Source organism: Sparus aurata, chromosome 6 (assembly GCF_900880675.1).
Source record: "Sparus aurata chromosome 6, fSpaAur1.1, whole genome shotgun sequence".
NCBI lineage: Eukaryota > Metazoa > Chordata > Actinopteri > Spariformes > Sparidae > Sparus > Sparus aurata.
In genome coordinates, this window is record NC_044192.1 from 28,347,548 (window position 1) to 28,361,697 (window position 14,150).

Consider the following 14,150-nt stretch of genomic DNA (forward strand, 5'->3'; position numbering starts at 1 on the left):
CAATGCTTGACGAAGAAAATCGGCTACAAAAAGGTTCCCTTCCTGAAGCACATCTCACATTTTTCAAATTCATCCAACCAAAAGGAGTCAGCATATATTGAGGACATTTCGGTTTCACCCAGCTCACATAACAAACAAAGTCAGTCCTCCTCTGGATTGGCAGTCTTCAAAGCTAATGGTAATGTTCCTGAGCGTAACTGGGTACATAGAACATTTGTCCTTTGTTTAAATTATACTTCACATAAGGTTATACAGCATAGCTGTCCTTTATGAGTCAGTTGTTTTGTAATTTTTGCCTAGACAGTATATAAACAGACCATTTTTCTTTATGCATGAGAAACATCTTACGCCTAATCTTCTGAATATCACAAAGTAACTAAGTAATGAATGACAAATCATTCAAATAAAATAAGGATTTCACCAAAGAGTTGAAATCCTTATTTTATTTGAATGATTTGTCATTTTGCCTAGGGATGACCATGCGATATGTCCCAATTAAATATCTTTTCGGTGAGTCTATGATCAGACATCTTCACATGACTATTCCAGAGGCAAAGCATCAAGACGTCTGAAATCTCACATGTGACTCACCCTATGAATCGTTTCCACCCTTATCTCTCTGCAACAGCTCGCCTCTCGCGAGATTTCCCTGCTCGAGCGAGTTTTTATGTTTCTTATTACAAAAAGGATCTTACTGTTTAACAAAAATGTCTATCTCTGGAGGAATCACTTACAGTAATCTTGCCAGACAATTACAAAAATAACCTTCACCAGTCGGGCAAAAAAAAAAAGCGCTTTTAATAGACGTAGCTTTGAGGGATTCAGTTGCCCCAAAAGATTCTGTTGCAGCCATTGAAGCTGTGTGACGATTGCCAGCTGAGGCGATTTACTAAAGTGAATCCAAAACATTTGGGAGGCATAAATCATTTACACACCAAAACATGTAAATATAAGGCCCACGTAGCGGAATTTCCCTTAAGGAGTAGAGCTGCATAATAATCCAGGGTTATGCTCACTACCGTAACAATTCTGACTCCCGAAACTGTGCAACAGACGATACATTTCTATTTCCCTTATCATCAGGTGGAGAGCTCCTGCAGAGGCACATGAGAATAAATGAAGCCCTTCTTTGCTATGCCCTTCCTCTGAGTACTCGACTTCACAAGGTCGCTCAATCACACGCAGCTCCTCTCCCTGTGGCATCCAAAGACCCTATCTGATCGCTGGCTGGCTCCCCCTGGCCCCATGGTGTGAACCAGGTGCTGCGATGACAAAACGCTCCTGGCAGCAATAAGAGAACGGAGAGAGCAGAGCTCAATTAGCCCGAGCTCCAATCCCAGATCCTCTATTGATTTCCCACGGATGAGGAATGGCAGACAGGAGAAAGCTCAATCAGACATACCCATGGGACCTGTCGCTGCCTGTGTGTGTGTGTGTGTGTGTGTGTGTGTGTGAGAAACAACAGGGGACGTGTTGGTGCCGAGACAAGGTGCTGGGATAAGGTGAATACATTCGCGATCTATAGTCTTTATGCATACATGATGGTAAGTAATAGTGTTGTCTACTGAGGGTGCGGTGGAAAATGACATGAGTCTTTAAAAGCATGCTGTGCTGTCCTGCCCAGATCAAATGGAGAAGGAGACAGTCGAGGCGTAAGATCCCTGAAGGGCAAATCAATCTGACAAGTCATCAGCTCCATGGTGCATCTCTGGACAGTTCCTCCACTTCCTCAAATTAACCTCCACAAGAGGAATGACACACAGAACGTATGGAGTCTGAAAACCTCATTTGTCCTTCACTTATGTCTTGAACCTTCTTCCTGCAGGTGCAAAATTCATATTTTTGCCCAAATACACGACGAGGGCACAGATTCAATATTTGGTCCCTGACAACGTATATATATATATATGTTAGGATGATGTATTTTCAGAGCTGGGTTCAAGAGTTTAGAGCAGCGGCATATGAGTAAAAGATGTGTGTTGTTCAGGTTAATGGTCAAGTTACACTTCTGTTACTCTGCCCAAGTTCATGAGAGTGGAGACACAAGCTGAGTCTCATTTCATCTTGCAGAAACCAAGACTCTGCAGCAGAATCCTTCTTGCTTCGCCCACGCTCTGTGCACTCAGTGTCTTTTGCTCTCGCATGCTTTTCTCTCTTAATTCAGAGCTTTTTTTTGTGGACAAGTCAGTCAAAAAAAAAAGAAAAAATCGTGATAGTGACACATCACTATTAGAAGCAACGGTTCACCAGGCCAGCCGGCGTCCGATCCCTTGCTCCTGGTCTGGAGCAGCATTGCCCTAACTCATTCAAATCAATTTAAACCACTGACTGACTTCAGGTGCCCCTAAACCTGCAGTATCCCTAAAAGCCAGCAGGGGACGACGCAAGTGGTTTCAAAAAGAAGTCGGACTGTATGGAAGCTTATGATAAAATGATCCTGTTTCTCGCTATTTGAATCAACTCATTAAATAGTTGAAATTGACAGTAAAGCAGCTGATGCTTTAGGACGTGGTTACATCGTGACTGACAAGCCACTACCACAGCAAGTCCTCGGCTTTTCCATCAGATCCAACAAGTACCCTGGCCAGCTCCACCCTCTAGTCAAAATATGGCGCACTTCTGACCTCAAAACATCAAGATGGTGACGGCCTTAATTCATAATCGAGGTTTCAAAACATTAGTCCCCTAACCACGTTACGTCTCAGAGGGTCTATCTTTGAGTGAAACACATTTCTGTTTATCCGATCGGCCAGAACACAATGAACTACACATAGCTATGGCATTTTATTATCATATATGTATCCACTGGCTAAAATAGCAACTCTCCAAACTATGTAATAATTGAGGGTTTCTTGAATGCTTATATGTTACTGAATTACTGTTCAGTAACATATTATTACTGTTACTGTCCAACTAAATTCAGCTTTATAACTAAATTCAGAATCAGTTAAGTCTCGAAAAAAAGTACTATATATAGAAAACAGAAAGAAATATGTACAAATATTAGAAAACATATAAACTATACTTTGTTCACATTTTTTTTCAATTCAGTGAAAATGAAGGCGCATAACAATACGCAGACGTTCAACTTTCTCTAAATAGCACCACCTGCTTAGTTACTGCCTCATAAGGCATCCTGTTTGTTAGCGAGAACCACTCGACACATCTTTACAGCTCTTATGCAGCTCATTTCAAAGACGTGTGCACTTGTGTGCTGATTTGACTCTTCTCTCCATTTTGTTGAACACAAGTTCTGTGAGACTGAGCAGGCAATGTTGAGTCAGTATGAGCTGTCCTTTCGCAATGACTCTTGACGAAAATGTCTCTTTAAAAACGGCTTTGAGGTGTGTTTCAGGTTGTCGTTTTGCTTAAGAACTGAAATGCTCAGCGGGCCCGGTGGCACGGTACACTTATTACAAGGGATGCCAGGATTGATTTAGTTTTGAGGAGGCAGTGACCCTGGTTAAGGTGAATCAAACATAATGCCCGCAAATGGCAGAAAGGAACACTCTGTATGAGGAAGCCACATTCTTATGCATTGTTCTGCCAATACCATGGAATTCAAAACGACTAGAGTAGAGCAATAAAATTAAGCAAGCAGTGAGGAAACATCTTTATATGCTTTACACAGTCAGAACAAATGTCATATGGCATTCGATCATGTTACAATTACAGATAAATGTAATGTACAAAAAGCCAGAAGGCAGAGCTACAGCAAAGCTAACACTTGCTGAGACATGAACTCTTCTTCTTCTTCTTATAATTTCAAGATTGTATTTGAACAAGAATTCTTTCCTTTAACACCCCAAAAGACAACATGCGAGCTTGATACAGTAATCAATGTGCTTCACTGTCATCAAGATGAGTGTCGATGTTTTTCTTTGCACGCTGTTATTTCTTCACTTACGCACTTGTCGGTACAAAAAGCTTGACGCAATTACTTCCACAGTCCCAATAGGATTGTTCTTACAGTATATGAAAAAGGAGCAGAAGTGTGGTAAACAAAGACATAATACATCTAAACACTGTTGCTTACCGCTACCTTACGTCATGTTTGAAAGATACACGACTACTTCTGGTGAGGCTGATTTATTATGTGTCATGTGGGTGACTGAGTTAATGGAGCAAAGGGCCTGGCTCATCAAGCCAGTTCACCCACTCAGCATCAGTCTATAGGTGAATGCATCGCGAAGGTTGCACAATTAAGTTTTGAACTACAGCCCCATATCTCGGAGAATTTCAGTGGACAGCCTTGGGAGTCTATACACACAGGCGCGCTCGCTAAATGCTCAAACGGCAAAAAGAGATCTCACACATTATTACATGGAGCTGAAAGCTATGTCCATGTCTACATGTGCACAGACCAATTACTTTGCGAGCCGCTGAATACCTTTCAAGGACTAACACGGGGTCAGCACACTCTGTGTTTAGCCAATACCATAAGCTCCACACATTGCTGCAGTGGTTTTAAATGTACTACAGCAGAATGGTCCCATGACAGACAAAAACCCAACCCTATAGCTGTCACCAGAGCAGGATTTTAATGCACAGTAAGCATATCTGCAGGAAAACCATTATATGGAGGTAGAGCTGTTCTCTTATAATGGCAAACCAATACAATGACCTGCACAGTGTGTAACTGCAAAAAAAGACATGCATCACCCAGAGAGCCACTTCTCCTTTTAAGCACTCAGACCCCCCCCCAACTCCGTCTGTCTGGTACAAGGAATGTTCACTCTTTCCGTGGCCTGGCCTCAATATGGCAGCCCCAGTGTTGGCTGCACTGAGTACTCGCTCCTTCATGGCCGCCCCCTTATTTAGACCTGGTGTAATATTCTGCGCGTTGGGAATGAACTCCATTACCGTGGTAGCTTGTTTTCTCTGTCCCCCTCCTTCTCTCAGTGGCTTTGCATTGCTTGTGTTAATAACACTGGGAACCAGCGACTCCCCCAGGGGGCCCTCGGCTTCGGGCAGAGGGGTGATTTCTTTCCCTCTAAAATAACACACCATGGGGCTCTCACACCACAGGTGACTCTTGTGATTAAAAGTTGTCGGTGTCCCTGGAGGGCTGCACGCGTGTGCAGATGTGTGTATGATGTGGGCGCCGCAGTACGAGCATGTATTTGCACCTGTTTGACTGAATGAGCTGTGTGACTTGCACCCCAAGGATACAACCCTGTAAAATAGGGCTCCTTTCCTTCCTTTCTTCCTTCCTTCCTTCTTTCCATCCTGCGCAGCCTGAAGAGAGGTCGGCGCACGTTTCACAACACATTTCTCTAGCTTACCTGGCTTGGACCAGAGCCACTGCCTCTGTGACTCCATACATGTTCATGCACATTAGACATGGGCTCAGACATCTCCATACGGAGATGACAAAGGCAGTGCCTGGACTCCTGAAGGATTTAGCCAGCAGGCATGAAACTGAGGGGGAGCTCCTCACATTGACTTTAACAGGATTTAGTGAGATCAAAGGCCGCAGGGAGGAAAAGAGATACAAAGAAGCAGAGACGCTGAGAGAGAGAGAGCAAGAAGAAATGGAAAGGAGACGAGAAAGACGCCAGAGACTGGCTGTAAGAAACAGCGGGGCACCACCATAAATGTCCAGTTATGTATCATCACAGAAGCAGCTGAATAATACCTATAAAGACGCTTTTACAGAAGACAGAGGACAGTGTTGGAAAAGGAAGTAGTAGTGGCGCGTCGCCTGTAGAGGGTCAGGTGCAGGAGTGTCACTGCAACAAGGAGAAAAGTGGTTAAAGAGGGACCACAGGTGAGTTACAGCAGAGTCACTGAGCTGGAAAGAAGGAAAATAGTATATAGTTTTGCTTGAGGGCAATTTGGACTGAAACACTAGGGGACGAGCACAATAATCCCACACAAACAGGAGGAGGTGAAAATGCACTGAGCGAAACACCAAACATTACTGACGCACACAAACACACACACACACTTGCTCGCTCAGGTGAGCCTCTGCATTCCAAATTGAGACCGCAGCCATGCCAGTGGGAGCCGAGAAGATGTTTTCATGATCAACCGCGCGATTATGCAACAACATTAAAACATGCACGTGAACATGCCTCCATCTTTGCCCAGGAGGCGGGTCGCCCGGCTGAACTAATGGTAATATGCCAATCTGCACCTGTTTCACCTCAGAGCAGAGCCTTCCCAGCTCTGCACGCCTGCTGCGCCTTAAACAACGCAGCAGCAGCTCAACCAACAACAGCGGCGGGCAACAAGCCTACAGCTAACAACCGCAAGCTTTTACACAGAATCACATACTGTATTTTATGTATGCACGCAGACTAGAGTTGTCTTAACATGTGATTTTATAATATAATCAGGAAGTGCTAAATGCATTATAGATTGCCACAGACTGAATTTTAAGATGTTATTTATTTTTCTTACAGTATATCTTTATTCTTCCTGCCTCTCATTTTGACTTTTCGCACTCTCAGACACAGAAGTACGGAGCGAGAGGCAGAACATTCACAATTCTTACTCACAACAGGAACGGAAATGTGACTGGCTCTCTGCCAACGCCAGGAGAACAAAACGCTACTCTGAGAGGAAAAGCCTTCATCCACCCACAGAAACAGTTCAGTCGGAGTAGTTTAAATACTTTAAATTGTGTTAAACGGACAGAGGATTTTATTGATTGTGAATAGAAATGGAGTTGATAGCCAGCAGACACAACTAACCTCACAATTGTTCTCTGCAGTCACCCTATTAGTATGCAATGTGGCAAAAATGAAGCCGTAGCGCTATTACTTCAATTTATACTCAGTTCAGTCCATCTAAATAAACGCTCGCAAAGTCACACGAGACGCACGTGCCGCGACTCCTCTTTCATGATCTCCCGATTACATGCACCACTAGAACTGAACAAACTTGGAGCCATTACTTGTATGCATATTCTAAAGACGTTAAAGGTGGACTCTGTAATTTTGGGGAAGACATTTTAATCAGAAGAGAAATATCTTCATCGACTGATTTCTTTTTTTTTTTTTAAGCCTACACAAACTAAATAAACAAGCTGTCTTTGTTTTCATGACTGAATAAGGATCACACAATTTCACAATGTCACTTTGTTTAAATGTGGCGGACCCTGCCACCTTTCTAGCTTCAAACTTGTGTTGTGGGACCGTATTTTCCTCTGAGAACAGCTTGTTTATTCAGTTAAGGCAAAAATAAGCATTTCTTCATTTTTATTATTACCTCATTGATATTGTTAATATTTAGATTCTGAGTTTGAATTTCTTCCCCAAAACAACATAGTGCCCCTTTAATTTGTGGTTTGGATGGGTATAAAACATGTGTGATGATGCTAAATCATACACAAATGTGGAAACAAAGAGAAAAATACAGCGGCGAAAACAGTTGCTGAATCAGGAAAAGCCCACTAATAAACCTCTTATTATCATTATGATTTGAATATTTTTTGCCACAAGAAATAGTTGTTTTATATATATATGTAACACTGGCCCTTATACAGACATACGCCAACAACAAAGGTGTGTTTGAGAAAAATGTCATCATATACCCGAGCCCATAAAAATTACAGAAAACTGCCTTAAGCCCTGAGAACAAAATGGATGTCGAGTTGGACAAAACATCCATCTGCCACTTTCTTCAGAGCACCGGCACAAGGCAATAACGAGGTTATTTGGCTGTCGGTATTTGCTGCCTGCTGCTGCTTCGTGCCTACAGGTGATGTGAGGGAAACCTCAATAAATTCAGCCATTCTGTCAACAAACTGTTCTATACGTGGATATGAAGAAAGTGGAGCTATTTATTTTAGCATGAAAAATAAATATGTCCCCGCTTAAAAAAGCCGGGGGGCGAAATTCAAACAAAGCTGAATGGTCTAGTACACCCAGCTGAGCTACATAACATCGCACATCTTTGAAAAACACACGCCGGGCTACACACTGCTTTATGATTCTTATGTTCCTATCATTTCATCGCGACTCTTTTACTTCTGTGTTGTTCCTATACAGTATCTCTATTTCATCTGTTTTCTCTTCCATGCTCTTTCAGAGAATAATAATGTTTAAGGTAATGAACGCTGTAAGGGTAGATACTGGAGAAGTGAACACACAAGAAAAAAGGAGGCTTTGTCATCTCAGACTCCGTCTCGGCTGTTCAGTGGCAGCAATACACTCACATCACTTCCACTCCTCTCAGCACAATGAGCCTGAGACATCAAAGCGGGGACTGAGAGGAAGAGAGCGAGAGAGGCGGGAGGGAGGGAGGGAGGGAGGGAGACCAAAGCGTTAAAAAAACGGCCGAGGGAAAAGACAGACACCAAAATACTTGTTTTGGTGGAAATGTGTGGCGTTATTACAGCGGGATATTTGCTGCTATAGTGCGCGACTGGACGCTGAACGCACCTCTGTCTCTTGTCACAGCGTCTAAACTATTTTAGTCGACTCTGTCAAAAGTCACCCATAAAAAATAAAGAAAACACATATTCATGTATGCAGCAGAACATTAACGGCCGTTTTCTTCAGCTGCTGTCAAGCTCATCATACAAGCAGAAATAAGCATTGTTGAAACAAATCCGGTTGTTTTAAAAAAAAAGAAAAGAAAAAAGAAAGAAGCTACTGTTCGTTTGGGGCTTCAGACAGTAAAACAACTGTCAATAAGAGGGGTTGCATTTTTGAAGGCCATAACCGCCAATGAAGAGGTGTTTAAGTGAAATAAGCACACCTGCTGCCTCTCTATGCCTTACTGAAACATGGAATCAATAATGTCGCCTTGTCGTTCTCACCTAGCCAGAGGCGTGATATCAATTTTCGATTTCTGCTCATACTTTTAAGTTTGAGAGTGCTAATTTGTGGAGAAAAGAGAAGAAGAAAAAAATTACTGAATGCAAATGAGCCGCTCTGCCTCTCTCTCTCTCTCTCTCTCTCTCTTGCTCTTATTGTGAAATGATTAACATTCCCTCCACAGATCAGAGCAGGTTTCTCAGCTCCCCTGGTTGAAATGCTAATGGTGCCTCCAACTCAGTTTAATGTCAATCCTATTCTACTTTTTTCCCCCGTTAAGGGAGGAGCTCTCTGTCTCTATTTCCATACACAGCAGCAGGAGGGACAGACAGCAGGCTTACTCTCCCATCTGGATCTGGGGAATCAGCCCAAGACAGAGAGAGATGGAGGAACGAGGGGAGGATCCTCTAGTTCATGAGGGAGTGTTTTGGGAATGAATGCAGACTTTAACAACCTGATTCTGCCTTTGCAGAAATCCGCCTCACTTTAAAAGGGTCCAATAATAACAGATGATGGCCCCACACCAGCAGAGATCGACACGTCTTTGAAGTTTTCTTCCTCCCCCTATTGATCACATTTCTTTTAATCCACCATATTCATTTTTATTTTCCCCTACAGACCACTGAGTTGAACTCACCTGAGACCAAATAGAATCTACACACACTGGAAATCTGAGTGAGGCAATGTATCACCTGCTGGGGTGTTAAGGTTGGTGGGGTTTTAAATATGCATCTATAAATGTGTGCAACACTGGTCTGTTGACTGCTGTGCGATAAATATGAGGCAGAGCTCTTTAAAAATGGCCCTCCCTACTCACACCGAGTCATATGAAAAATTCTACAACTGAGCATTAGGTTTAGATGAAATTGAGTTTACTGGAGGTGTAATATTGACAGACTATCTATTATAAGAGCAGACTGCGTATCGCAGTTAATATATCTGTATTCACAGCCCATACATTCCTTCTGCATGTTTAAATGAAGTGCGCTAGCATTATTCTAGTAAGCAAATGTTTAGAAAAAGGGTTGAGAGTGTGATATGTCATCTGTATAGCAGATTAGTGACCTCTGCTGAAAGCTGTGTTTGAATTTGGCTATTCCCATATTTGTAGATATCTTTTAAAATTGGTAGGGAACACATTTTTGAAAGCATTCATCCTGCCAAGTCAAATCATCATGGGTAAATAAAAGTTCCAAAATACGCTCGGGTTGAAACTGAATAGGTATCAAATACTACTCTGCATTCAACACAACCGAGCCTCGTCAGAGATGCTAACACAGAGGCAACCGGAGATGAGCTCAGTAATGTGGGAGTGACGGTGGCGGGGGAATTAGCGGTGTGATGACTGTCAACACGCAATCAGCGCTGCTGTGTCGTTACAAGGCTCATGTTGTTTAGTTTGGAGTTATCAGCTTTCTGAACATAGAGCTGGATCACTTGTGAAACACCCCGAGCTGCCACTCGTCCCAAGCTGCAAGACTTCCACAGGCACGCTTGTGAGTTCACTTCTGTATTTGTGCGTTCGTTTCGAGCTGCGCATGAGCCTGTGCCGCGTGTTAACATGCACGCGCACATTTGTGTGAAGTCTTAAAAAGCAGAGTCTTGCTGGAGAGCACAGAGCAGTGATTTATCACGCCACTGCAACTGAATGATGGCATATTATCACACAGCCTGACGACTCTGTTTTCCTCAGTGAAACATGTATGTATGCCAAGCTCTCTCGTTTAATGAGCGCTGTTGTCTCAGTGACAAAGTGCTAACCAGATAGACGGGGCTTTGTAAATGTGTTATGACAACATTCATGACTGCAATATCAAAGACAACTCAAAAAGTGGTCAAAAATCGCTTTGTTCATGCCGACTTGTTCTTCAAAGATAAGATAGAAAAAGAAAGAAATTGTTAAAACGATTGTTCCTACCTTAGGGTCAGCAGTGAGCAGCTTAAAGGCCTCGTACACCTGCCTCTCTTTGACACCTCCCCCCAGGTCCAGGAAGTTAGCTGGCTTCCCTCCATGCAGGTCAATAATGTCACATGTGGCCATGGCCAAACCGGCTCCATTCACTGCAAACATTGACGTGTCAGTTAAATCAAAAAAAGCAAAAATATGCGCTGAAATATGGAACAAAATGGATATTACCTTTGAAGTGTGGGACTAATGTAGTAATGTGTACCCATTTTACATGTTGAATGGAACTGTAGCCTAGTAAGGATCTCATGGAAAATGTAGCCATTATATATAATGAAGGTAAATCTGACCATTGGGTCAAGGATAAAGGTAAGTGTGACACTGGCAGCCGAGAGCTAATTAAAATAACATTTCAGGCGTTGGAGAGATGACATTTACTACAAGAACACCCACAAAGCAATCCGGCAGGGAATTATCAACCAAAGAAGAGCAAATATCCCAAAAAAAAAAAGAAAAAAAAAAGTCACACTTTAAAAGCGAATCGCTTGGAAATCTTCTAATCAGGAACATTCAACGCTTCAAGTCGAGCAACACAGAGAAAATTTGATTATGGCTTGACTCTCGACTTCAGAGAAAAGAGAGTTGATTAAAAGACTATCGGCCTCGCTTCTTTTTTTCCCCCCTTTTTTTTCCTTTTGCGGCCCGTGTCATCATTTAGCCAACTGCCAGTGTGGCTACCCTGCTGAGCCAAGTGCACAAAACTGTCTTACCTCATTTAGTTTAGCCAAGCTGCACTTGTGTCCTGGCAAGCTCCCCAACCGAGGTCTCAATAAAAGGGAAATTCGCTTTAACAGCTGTCACTTTGGTGGCTTACAGAGCTCTCAAGGAAGCTGCAGGGCCTTAAAAGCTGTTGTTACTTTAAGAGAGGCTGGGAGCAAGGGATGCAGAATGTGTGTGTGTGTGTGTGTGTGTGTGTGTGTGTGTGTGTGTGTGTGTGTGTGTGTGTGTGTGTGTGTGTGTGTGTGTGTGTGTGAAAGAGGAAGAGGGGTAGTGCTAACAGACATCTAATGTGTTTATGAGGCTATGGGGTAAGTAGCAAGAGCACCTGTTAGTGCTGCTGTACACTGTAAAAGCTTTGATTTATGACAAGAGAGGGGGCCTTTAATGAGAATGCTAACAATCTGGCTCACTGGAGACTTTCTGGGCGGATTATAGCTAATTAGAACGCATTGGTTACGGCAGCATTCCTTCTGGAGTCCTCGGAAAGCTGCTTGTAATGTGGACTGGAGGAGAGCTCAGACTTGCCTTTACTTTGACTAAGTTTTAACTGTGTCCTAGCTTCACACTTATGTGACTTAAGAGACGCATTAAAGCCTTTTGCCAGGAGGGGGTCGCGTATGGAAGAATTCATTTAACGGTGTGTGTGTGTGTGTGTGTGTGCGTGCAGAAACGAGCTGCGTACACACCGAAGCAGGCGATGTTTCCGTCCAGTCCGATGTATTTGAGGTCCCACTTGGCCGCCTCCGTCTCCGTGGGGTCACTCTCTGTCATGTCGTCCATGGCGAACACGGCTTTCTGGCGGAACTCGGCGTTGTCGTCAAAGTTGATCTTGGCATCAAAGCAAACCACTGGAGGGACGGGGGAGACGACAAAAGGCAGGGTTGGAAATAAAGACGGCAGCAGAGGACGCATTAAGAGTGAGAGGGGAAAGGAGACGGCAGGCGAGGGGAAAGGGAAGAGAAGGAGGACTTCAGACATAAAAAGCCAACTAATTATCATTTTCTAAAACCTGAAATTAATGAACTGTGCGGCGTTCCCTTGGCCTACTGGTCTTAATTATTTCAGAGGTTGGCTCACTAAGGGCTGGGTTTTTGACACTGCCTCTGAGGGATAGGCCATTATAGCAAATGGACATTTCCTTTAGACTTCAAAGAGAGAGCATTTCAAAGAGACCGCACTTGTGAAGCTACCTGGAGAAAAACCAGGCAAACAACGCAATAAATCAGGGGAAGAGCTTTCTCTATTCATAACACTTGAAGTGGCTGTCATTAAAGGAGTAGTTGGACATTTTAGAGAAGTACCCTATTCACCTTGCGACTGAGACTAAGATGACAAGACTGATCCATTGCCATGTTTGTACGGCAAATGTGTAGCTGAAGTTAGCAGGCGGTTAGCCGAGCTTGGCACAAAGACTGGAGAAAAGAGTGAAACGAAACAGTGTGGCTCTCTCCAAAGGTTAAAAAAAAAAACATCTTTTAAAGCGTTCTAACTAATGCGTCAAATCTTATTTGTTCAAATTGTGCAAAACCAACACATTGCAGTTTTCCTGGAGGTATTGTGCCAGACTATTTCTCTGTGGAGCGCAGTTGAATGTTGATTTGCTGTGAGGATGTCAGGCAACGAGCAAGATTACAAGAAATGAGCGTAAGAAGTAGTCTGGCATGTTACTCCATGTGAAACTGCATCTGATTTCCTCCCGTCTCCAGTCTTTGTACTGGGCTGAGCGAACAGCGACTGGCTGCAGCGTCATGCTGACCATATAAGAATGAGAGGTGACAATATTTTCATCTAACTTTTAGCAAGAAAACCAAGAGCTTAATTCCCAAAATGTCAAACCAATAATTCAAATAAATTACATTTGAGTTTTTTTTTTCAAACTGGAAAATGTTTATAAGTTCTTGTTCAGACATCCGTGATCTCCTGGGTTTAATAAACTATGTTGAAGGAATTCTAGTTTAGAAGTTTGAATCTAGATTGAGCGTAATTATAACAAACTGCACATTAAAATAGAATAGTATAATAAGTATACACTTGTCTGCCCATACCATTATCCGTGTCAATTTTGGTCCCGGCAAAGCCTTCAACTTTGAACAGTTAAACACATAACGTTTATGCATTGAAGAGAAACGGTGGTCATGTCAATAAAAACTTGAGCATCAGCTTTTCACATTAATGCTACATTTCAGGGGAAAAGACAGCCAGAAAAGACACAAGATGTAGTGAGAAAAGGCAACAGCATACAGGAACATTGTCTTTGAGAGTGACACACAGACAAAGAGACAGACACACAACACAGTGTGGACATGCAGCAGGCAGACTGTCTTGGGACCGGGGGGGGGGGGGGGGGGGGGGGACATACTGTGTGTCCTCCAGGTGACGCAGCACTCGCACAACACAATTCCCTTTGTTTACATTTTGACACATCTATTATCGCAGTCCATCTACGGAACAAATTGAGCTATTACCAAATGAGAACAACGACACATTTTCCACCCTTGAGAATTTTTCCCAGCTAATACAAATATTTTGAATGCCTGGTGGAAAATAGCTGCGCTCCCTAGTGACATGTGAACAAATCGAACCGAGAAATGTGTCGACGTTAATGTGGAGCTCGCCTACAAAGCCTGCCTCAATCACAGCCGCTGCTCCGTGTGCAGGTGGAAAATGAAGCTCATACCTATTGGTAAGAAGCCATT

General features: G+C 43.1%; 1 protein-coding gene across 1 annotated transcript in view; it reads right to left on the bottom strand.

Moving 5' to 3' along the window:
* Positions 1 to 14,150, bottom strand: part of suclg2 (succinate-CoA ligase GDP-forming subunit beta) — a 104,229-nt gene that overhangs the window by 34,080 nt on the left and 55,999 nt on the right. The window contains exons 8-9 of the mRNA XM_030419157.1: positions 12,141 to 12,302; positions 10,687 to 10,829 (exon numbers count right to left, since the gene is read on the bottom strand). Of these exons, the coding sequence (XP_030275017.1) occupies positions 10,687 to 10,829; positions 12,141 to 12,302 (305 nt within the window). The remainder of the gene's footprint in view (positions 1 to 10,686; positions 10,830 to 12,140; positions 12,303 to 14,150) is intronic.